The 9,749-nt window shown below is 28.6% G+C and overlaps 4 protein-coding genes across 5 annotated transcripts in view; 2 read left to right on the forward strand and 2 right to left on the reverse strand.

Annotated features, from left to right (window-relative positions):
• Positions 1-1,427, forward strand: part of LOC119688742 (UPF0598 protein CG30010-like) — an 18,651-nt gene extending 17,224 nt beyond the window's left edge. The window contains exons 2-3 of the mRNA XM_038103410.1: positions 683-787; positions 855-1,427. Coding sequence (XP_037959338.1) covers positions 683-787; positions 855-1,355 — 606 coding nt within the window. The 3' untranslated portion in view covers positions 1,356-1,427. The remainder of the gene's footprint in view (positions 1-682; positions 788-854) is intronic.
• Positions 1,428-1,501: 74 nt separating this feature from the next.
• On the reverse strand, positions 1,502-2,571 carry LOC119688139 (protein crossbronx-like). The gene is made up of 4 exons (XM_038102800.1): positions 2,450-2,571; positions 2,333-2,397; positions 2,124-2,227; positions 1,502-2,068 (listed from the first exon to the last, which is right to left on the reverse strand). The coding sequence occupies exons 1-4, from the start codon at positions 2,524-2,526 to the stop codon at positions 1,592-1,594; spliced, it is 723 nt and encodes a 240-aa protein (XP_037958728.1). The 5' UTR covers positions 2,527-2,571; the 3' UTR covers positions 1,502-1,591.
• An 843-nt stretch (positions 2,572-3,414) lies between these two features.
• LOC119688138 (phosphatidylinositol 4,5-bisphosphate 5-phosphatase A-like) lies at positions 3,415-5,309 on the forward strand. 2 transcript variants are annotated; one of them, XM_038102799.1, is made up of 3 exons: positions 3,415-3,491; positions 3,550-4,754; positions 4,814-5,309. In XM_038102799.1, the coding sequence occupies exons 2-3, from the start codon at positions 3,735-3,737 to the stop codon at positions 4,820-4,822; spliced, it is 1,029 nt and encodes a 342-aa protein (XP_037958727.1). In that variant the 5' UTR covers positions 3,415-3,491; positions 3,550-3,734; the 3' UTR covers positions 4,823-5,309. The 2 variants fall into 2 exon arrangements, with proteins under 2 accessions (XP_037958727.1, XP_037958726.1); XM_038102798.1 differs by having other exon boundaries at positions 3,550-5,309.
• Positions 5,310-5,661: 352 nt separating this feature from the next.
• On the reverse strand, positions 5,662-7,883 carry LOC119690097 (inositol polyphosphate 5-phosphatase K-like). The gene is made up of 2 exons (XM_038105089.1): positions 7,097-7,883; positions 5,662-5,916 (listed from the first exon to the last, which is right to left on the reverse strand). Exons 1-2 carry the CDS (start codon positions 7,826-7,828, stop codon positions 5,902-5,904), a joined length of 747 nt encoding a protein of 248 aa, XP_037961017.1. The 5' UTR covers positions 7,829-7,883; the 3' UTR covers positions 5,662-5,901.
• Between the last annotated feature and the right edge of the window lie 1,866 nt (positions 7,884-9,749).

Genomic DNA, 9,749 nt, shown 5'->3' on the forward strand with positions numbered 1-9,749 from the left:
AATGAACAAACCTCTAAGCTTTATAGTTTAAACGTGATTTAAACGTGAAAATAGTTATTAAAACGTAACCTTCTGAGACACGAAAGGAATGATAGCAGTACATATAATTTTAATATACAACGATTGATTTAGGTGCTGAAAAGTATTTTGTAAATATAGTTAATATAACATATACAATAAAAAAATATTAATTGTGATTATCATATCTTTAAAAGCTTATGCGATTTTATGATTTTCATTTTATAAAATATATTGATAGACTACTGCTTAAATATAATTTTGTAACCAAAAGTTATTCTAATGTGTCATATTTAAGGACTAAAAATTTTAAGCTGATTAGATATTATAAAATTTTTTAAATAGTTATATTACTGCTTAATGTCAATATGAAATTATCAAATATTTTGATAAAATATATACACAGGTATCATATATAGATATAACATTTAAATTAATTAATGTGAAGTAATATATGTAATAAAAATCCCAGTAATTTTTTTAGAAGCATGAGAACTTTTCTTGAGCATCATTTAAACGATGCGCACATGGGTCGTCTAACTTTTAAACATAAACACAGCTGATTTGTATTTGAAAGGTAAAAAATATAAATATTGTTCAAAGAAAATTTGTTCTTAATTTTAAATAAAATAAATTTATTAAAATGATTTTAAGAAATCAATTAACTAGAAATTTAATAAATGTATGCCGCCACTTTAGCTATGAACAAGGGCAAAGACCTACACCTAACGTTAGAGAATATTTTTATTACATCGATCATGAAGGCATGGTTTGTATTCACATCTACTTTATATAAGTTATTTAGTTTAATAATTCAAATAAATTATTTACAACAGTTATTTTTAGATGATGCTAAGATAAAGAACTTTACATCTTGTTTGAAAGAAAAAAAATTTTTGAAATTCTTCTTCAATCGTGTTAAGTTAAATAACACAAAAAGATACGACACTGAGTTTCCATATATATCACCTTGTGGACGAGAACTTAACTACATAAGATGCGATGATGTACCAATTGTTTACACAGAAGTAAAACAAAATTGTGAAGAAGGCAAAGATGAATTGCTTTATGCTCATGCGGGAGATTTGTTAAAAGTTGATTTTCAACCCGAAAAAATTTATATAAATCCTACAACTGGAAGAGTCTATCATCCAGCTTGGCAAAAAGTAGGTGATATTGGCTTGATTCGCTCAAAACTTGCTATAGAATTAAGTAAAAACTTTGAATTCAATAATGGAGAACAAATGTCACCAACACATTTTAATTGGCGAGGAAAATGTTATCCATTAAAAAATGATTGGATACTTGGAATTAAAAAATATGGAATATATGCCTAGACGCGCGTACAAATATATTGATATTATTCTAAGATTGATTTTCACATAGTGTGTTATAAAAAAAATAGATTGAAAAAGTTTTTTTTAAAAATATTTTAATGTTTATGTAAAAATATAAAGGGTCTGTTTTAAATGTATTGTTAAAATGATTTAATTTTGCGTCTGTGATAACTCAATAAAATATTAATAGATTAATAAAAACATTAACATTAATAAACTATACAAGTAATAATACTTTATTCTAAGCTTAAAGGCGTAAATTCTCCTTCTTTCACCCACGACAAACCTTTTGAATTGGTCGAATTTGCGGCATTAGATGAGTGTTTGTTTAAACGTATATGCTCCATTGTGGGTCCATGAACTTCCTGTTCAAACTTTTCAAATGTTATATAATGTGGATCATCTGTGGGTGATTGCTCATATATTCGATCTTTACTATTGCTCACACATTCTTTAACTTGTGCAATAAATTCAGCACGATTGTGTCTTAATAATTCAGCAGCTTTTACGTTATTACACTGCGGGGTGCCTTCGGTACCAGCTACCATATGTAGACATTCTAATGTATCTACAAATATAGCCTGCAAGTATTTTAATAATTGCCATACATGATCTTCACCAGAACGCCAATGCGGGAACGCAGCTGATATGTCTAAGGTACCAGTATAGGGACAAACTAACGGATGAAAAATATCGCTTTGAAAAATAATTGTCTATAAAAGAATGAATTGTTTAACAAATGTAAATTAAATTTATGAATTAACTTACTGGAGACGTTTTATCATCAGGAAATTTATCTGGTAATAGGATAGTGAACCGAAATATTCCACCTGCGTAAAATCCCTGTCGTATGAAAATCACAGCATACCAAACTGTAAGTGTTAAATTTGATTTATCAGGAATTATTAAATAAAATCAAATACATTATTCAAAAATTTTAGTTTATACAAATCATAATAAAAAGTAGAATCACTTACGCAATGAGTTCCCGAAAGAAGGTATAACGTACACACCTCCTATTTGCTCCGATTCAATCATTTTACTTAAATTATGGATATTTAAATATTTGTAATTTGATATTTCAATTTACTTACTATTCAGCCAAAATTTTATATTCTTGCTGAATTGTGGTCAGCAATTTTTCATCAGTTTTATGTGCTTCTAACGTCATTATATTAATATCAATTATATTTCACAAAAAATGATTACAATTTGCTATAAGATCTAAAGAAAATATAAACATAATATTAAGAACAGCTGATTCAGAGTTCATCAATAATCAGGGTTGCATTTAAAAGAATAAACTACTTCACATTAGAATTTAAATCACATACAACACTGAAGGTACATTATGGTAAAAATATTATATAGTGGGAAGGCAATACTGACATCATTTTTAACAAATTGATAGGTAAAGTGCTTTCAAAATACAATTTACGAAATCAGAAAATTTTACTGAGCAAAACCAAGCTCATTTGCCTTAATATTGACAAGCCGCGGCCCAGTGGGCATCCACGACAAAATTTGGGTAAATTTGGAAAAGATATATATATAATAACTTCATTTGTACATGCCCAATTCTGGTAATATTAAGAAATTTGATTTTAGAGACCTAGTTCTAGTTGACAGTCAAAAGATAGGTCTTTAAAAAATAGTCTCTTTTATCAATTCCGGAGATTAATTTTAAAATGTGAATTTTCATGATACTTGCGCTATTTGAACAGAAAAGAAAACTTTATCGTCACTACAGCCAATCAATCAACCATAAAAATTGTTATAATTCTTTTTATTCATTTTCTTTATATTTCATGGTACATGATGGTATCAGTAAAATGTCTTGCTTCATTTTTTAGAATATTATTGCAGAAATTATTTTACTGTATTTTCTTTATCCTGCCGATTTCTTTTACACAAAACTTCTCTTTTAACCAGTAATAAAACGTATTATTGCATGCACAAAAATACAACCATGCACTATGTTGCTTACTTTGAAAATTTTACTATTTCTCCACACTGACACAACCTGTTTACTACAAAATATTTATATTCTTTATTTACACTCTCTTTGAATTTCTAGTAGTCAATGAGTTCAGCGGAAAACAACAATAGTAGTTCGTAAATCAGAAGCCATAAAAGGTATGAAATAATAATGCTGTGATTGATTATTTAAAGTAAAAGTAATATATTTTTATAGATGCATTGCGTATTAGTTGAGTACGTATAAGATTTAAAAAAACTTTCAGACGCGGAGCTGAAGTGAAGTGTTATATAAAAAAAGCGGACAAAATTTACTAGTAATAAGCAAGATTGACGTAAACTTGCAAAAATAAACGTGACTTGAATTCAAAACCAGTATAAAATTCGTCGAATCGATAAGTCATGGTCGCTGCAAAAGCTATTGCAGATCTCTGCATTTATATATTAACTTGGAACGTTGGTACGAATTCGCCAAATAATCTGTCATTGACAGATGCACTATCGCTAAATGGTACTTCCAATTGCCCTGACCAACAAATCCCTGATATATATGTTATTGCATTACAAGAAGTTAATACCAAGCCAAAAAATCAACTTTTGAACTATTTTCAAGATGATCCTTGGGTTTTCAAGATACGTGAACATTTTAACGATAAACAGTTTGCCAAAGTATCAACAGAACAATTGCAAGGTATTCTCATTATGATGTTTTCGCAAATACAGCATATTCCACATATAAAGGATATTGAAGTTGGAAGTACTAAGACTGGTTTTGGTGGCTTATGGGGTAACAAAGGTGCAGTTAGCATACGTATGAGTTTATATGGTACTGGTGTAGCATTTGTTGGTGCACATTTAGCTGCTCACGACAAAAAACTAAAAGACCGAATAGAAGATTATAATCAAATTATAAATAATCATCACTATGATACAAACAAATACAAAACTATATTTGATCACGATTTTGTTTTTTGGTTTGGTGATCTAAACTTTCGCATCGATGGTACTGACTCAGCGTGGGATATACGTACTTTAGTGGAAGCTCGCCAATATGCTGAGCTACTTGAACGTGATCAATTAAATTTAGTGCGTAAAACTGGAAATGCTTTTGGCCGATTAGAAGAGCATACTATTGATTTTGCACCTACATTCAAATTTATTGAGGGTACATCGGATTACGATTTAAATCGTAGACCTGCATGGTGTGATCGCATTCTATATCGTGTTCAAGCTGATAAATATCCTAGCATTAAGTTGAGTCTCGACCAGCTATCATATAAATCACATCCTGAGTATACATTATCTGACCACAAACCAGTATCTGCCGAATTTCTCTATAAAATTGAAACCGAAACTCATACCGATGAAGACCTCCACATACTAACACATAGTGATGGAAATACCGAAACTCCATTAGCCAGTGTAATTATATTGACTACTGCATTTTTATACGCATTTATTTAAGTTTCTGTCTTCCATAGTTTTTTTAGTGTACAAAAAAACGAAAATTTATTAACTCAAGAACAAATCTGAAAGATTGGTGATAAGGTTGACGTCAAACGTTTAGTAGTCAGTATGTTAAAGAACTACCTCTCTCTGTATTTTGGGTCTTCACCTTCGTTTTGTTTTTTTTGTTAAAGTTAATTATTTTGTTTTGTCGAACGAAGGCAGTTTCTCAAAATCTTCTCAAGTTTTTAACACACAGTAATCTCACATAATTTATACTCCTTATTATTAACAAATTATATACACTTAAAACTGTATTAATATTCACCATATTGATTGTATAAGTTTGAACATTTTATATAATACTTATATCAGTAATGCAGATTAAAAATTTTTTGAAATTGCTAATTGAAATAATGTGTTTTTTACATGTATTAGAGACTCTCTTAATTACTTTATACTAGTATCAATAGATGATACGTACACAGTGTGATTTAAACATATTGTATAATAAAATATCATATATGAATATCCGTGACAAATTTAAATAATATAATAATTCGTCTATTTGAATTATTTTTAGTACATGCATATTAATTACATAAATAATATAGACTTAGAAAACATATTGTTTATTAAACTCAGATGCTCAGTCAAATTAAGTAGAAAGCAATATATTATTACTATTGATATTTATTTTGTTTTAAAATTATACAAATTTTATCTTTATTTTATATAAATCTAAATAAATAAAATTAGTAAGAGTAGATATAAAAAATTGTTTACACTTGTTAAATATAATACCGAATAAATAAAATATTCACACAATTGCACACATATTTTTTATCTTTTGTTTTATATACAATCTTTTGTTGTAGTGTTAATTAAATTAAATAAAATAATATGTCGTGGTGGGGATCTCCTCATCTCCAAAATGTTTCGCTAATAATATATATATGCATACCTAACATTGATAAGCTTTGAAATGTCAATGAAGATCTTCAATTTTCTTAATCGTATCTTCCAATGGAAACAGGTGCAATAATTGAAGCATAATTCAGTGACAAGAGTGGTGCCGCTTCATTCTTGTTGAAATGGATTAATCATGCCGTAGAAGAAATATTCATAGTTCATCAATCTAGGAAATAAAAACAAGTTATTATGTGATATAGAGTATATCTTCTATATGTATGTTCTACTACTGTAATAGTTGGCTTTTTGCAATACAACTATTCTTTTATAATATGAATTGTTGCTAGAAATGTAATTGATATGTATGTATATATATATATATATATATATATATACAAAAGTTATATTTTTAAATTTTATGAATTAGAATTTCTCATCAGTAAATAATTATATCATTTTCACATTGAATATCATCAACATATTTAATCAATTCGTCCAGTTCGAGAGAGAGAGACATAAAATAATGAAATCGCAGACAGTGAATCTACAAAATATATAACTATATAAGGTAAAGAAATATATTAACACTTAAGTCAGTTTTAAAGTATTTTTAAGCATAAGTATTATTAATATTTCCATATTAGGCAAGAAAACATAGAAATCTTAATAGCCAATATATTGGCGTAATTCCGAGTAATGTCAGCTATTTTGAGGAAGATTGTTCTTTTCACTGTTACCGAAATATAATATGGTCTCGAAATATCGAGGTTTAGAATTATTAACTTTTACATTTATGTACTCACAAGAACTATATACAAATTTTACATTGATTACACAAACAACGGGTAAGCACAAATAGACACGTCGGATAGGTTTACAGTCCGATATCTCAAAACTTAAGCTATATTGATATATAATAGTGGTAAGAGTTGATATAAAAGCTGTCTGATGTAAAATAAAAACCTCTTCGGTCGGAAACCTTGTTGTCAGATATCGTGAGACTGCCTAGTATAGCTCTGGGCTGTTTGAAAATATATGAGGAATAACTTTTGACATCATCCAAAACCAATAAGTTTTAAACAAAAGATTTTTTACTTTTGTTTAGACGACGGAGTGTTGTTAATTCTATTAAAGTTTTAAAAAGGCAATGCACATATATTGTCTCAGATCAGAGTCGAACAGTAAAGAAGATGAGATTGATTACAGATTATATTAGAGATAATTAGTCTGCTTTATAATGACCTAGCTGTATATATATAACTTTTAATAAATAAGTTTATTTTTTTTTTTTGTATTAATATAATGCTCCTGAATTTGAATAATGTGGATGCTTTTAAGCATGTTATATTAAATAAATTTAATACACCCGTACTTATCATATATACTTATATATATCTCTACATTACCGGTCGTATATAATCGCCCTCAGCACTGAAATATTTGCATTTGCTAGTTCTTTCCATTTTATATAAGAATTCTGCTGAAACTGGCTTATGGTCAGATTGCACGTATTTCCAATGCGATCTGTATGATAATTGTTGCACTTTTAAAAAAGTTCCATAGGCTACGGGAAATCCGATACAACGTGCCTGCTTACCTAGCGCCCGGTGTAATATTCGATCGCACCAAGCTGGGCGTCGCTTTCTGTTATAACTTTGAGTGCCAACTTTATATTTGAATGTTGGTGAAAATTCAGGACAAACTTCATTTAAACATTGAAATATTTTATTATGTTCTAATAATATGCGTAATTCGTCACGTTCCAGTAACTCATAAAGATTTTTATTTTTAACTTTATTAATTATGGACTCAGAATTATCTATGCCTTTAATTCGAAAGTTGAGATCACCGAGAATAGTGACTACGTCGTGATCAAATATATAATGAAGAGTTTTGTAGTTGTGATATAATAAAATTTTTGTAAACTGTTTGAGGCGTTTTCCCATCATACCATCGTGTGCTGCCAAATGCATATTGACGAATGTTACACTTCCATTATAGAGATTCATGCGTATACTTACAGCACCCTTGTTACCCCAAAACCCACCTAATCCAGTTCCAGTTTTCTGCGACTCCACATTATCGATGTATGGTAAATGTTCAGATTTCGCAAAAACATTAATTAGCAAACCTTGCATCAATCTTGAACATACCTTTTGGTAACCATAATCTTTTAAATATGTAATAAATGAATCTGTCCATGGATGATTTGTAAATAAACAACTTATTTGTTTTGCTACACTTGCTTGGACTTCTTGTTGTCCTATCACAAATATATCCGGCTCTTTTTTCGGACAATTTGATGTTCCATCAAGTGATAACAAGCTATCCAAATTTGTTTTCTCTGGCGAACTAGCACCTACATTCCATGTAAGTACATATATACATAACTCCTCAGGAGGTTGACCCATACCATAATCTTGAAGTAAGCGGCTAGCACAAATGCATAAGTATAAGTGCAAATATAAGTAAACGCTAAAATACATTTTTTAAATTTTTTATTTTTTATTTTATGACATATATTGCAGTGTTATATTATTTAATTTGTTTAAAAATATTTACAGTATAATTCTATACATCCATAATGAAGACTGCATGGTACAATGGAATTGTCGTGCTGTAGGAATTTATTAGGAGGTAAGTGCTTTTGATCTAATAATATATTAAAGATATAAATTAAATATTAAAATACAAAGAAAAATTTCTAATTTTTTTTAATGAAATTTCAATATTGATTAGTTTTAAATTATAACTTTTATATATATATATATTGTATTTAACGAAATATTATCGTATTTAATATTTATTAATTTATCAAATATAATTTGATATATAACTTCGGCACCTTGAATTCACAAGATCTTAGTAACTAGAAACGACATTACGTTTATGGTTATTAATAACGTAGAACGAGGTCGAGTAGTTACATTTTCTGTAGTTTATTCAGTTAAACAATGTGTGGGGTTAATCAAATAAGCACACGTACTAAGCTTCTAATATTTTACTCGAACGTCAAATCAATGTTGTATTACGGATGCGGAACGTGGAACAACTCGGTTCCTATTTAATTGCGCATCCATGTATTCATAAACAAATAATTAAGACAAATACTGAAAATATGGTGGTCCAAGTGCATATCCAATACTGATCTTCGTGAACGCTCGGTTCAAATACAAGCTGTCACTGAAATCAAAAGAAGAATTGACCACACGCTCAGGAAAGTAGTATCCTGCATAACAAAGCAATTTCTACGCTGGAATCTACAAGGTAGTCGCTGACCTAGAGCCCCAGCTCTATTTTATATGGAAAATGTTACGATATACGTAAAATAAAAGGAGTGGCCTATTTTAAACGTTAAGAGAATTCTATTTTTTAGCTGTGCAATGTGAAGAACTTAAAATTAATAAAAAAAAAATTCAAATGGTTATATATAAATGATTGGAATACAGTACAAAGATGGCCAGATAGCCTTTCTATATTTCTTTTTTATGTATTTATTTAACGAAATACATTCATAATAATATTTTATTTAACAAATACAATTAGAAAATATAAACATTTTTTTTTATAAAAATTTAGAATCAATATTTACATTTTATTTTAAATATATATAAATAGTTAATTAACTGATGTTAGGGCGCCTTTTTAAAATGGGATTCACCAAACTATGCAACAGTTTAGATAAATATACTTCGTGTAGCTTAAAATATGTTTATAATTAAATAGAATATAAGGGCATATTTCCCAAAGAAAAAAATATAAACAAAATTGTTTTTAATTTTTAACCTCTATTACTTTAAAATACCTGAACTGTGTTATTACCTTATTAAATAATTCACAAATCTTATACACATATATGTATATGTTCTTCATCATGCTTGATAATTTATTCTGATATAATAGCAAGTAAGCGATGTTTTCCTGTCTTTCTCTCTAATTTATTTTTGATGACTTATGAAGTGACACTTTCAGTTTGGTCATTAAAGATTAGATCTTTTAATTACGATGACTATTGAAAGCATAGCTAGCAATGAGTCACTGGAGTATTCTGATTGCGTT

Source organism: Teleopsis dalmanni, chromosome X (assembly GCF_002237135.1).
Source record: "Teleopsis dalmanni isolate 2A chromosome X, ASM223713v2, whole genome shotgun sequence".
In the NCBI taxonomy this organism is placed as follows: Eukaryota; Metazoa; Arthropoda; class Insecta; order Diptera; family Diopsidae; genus Teleopsis; species Teleopsis dalmanni.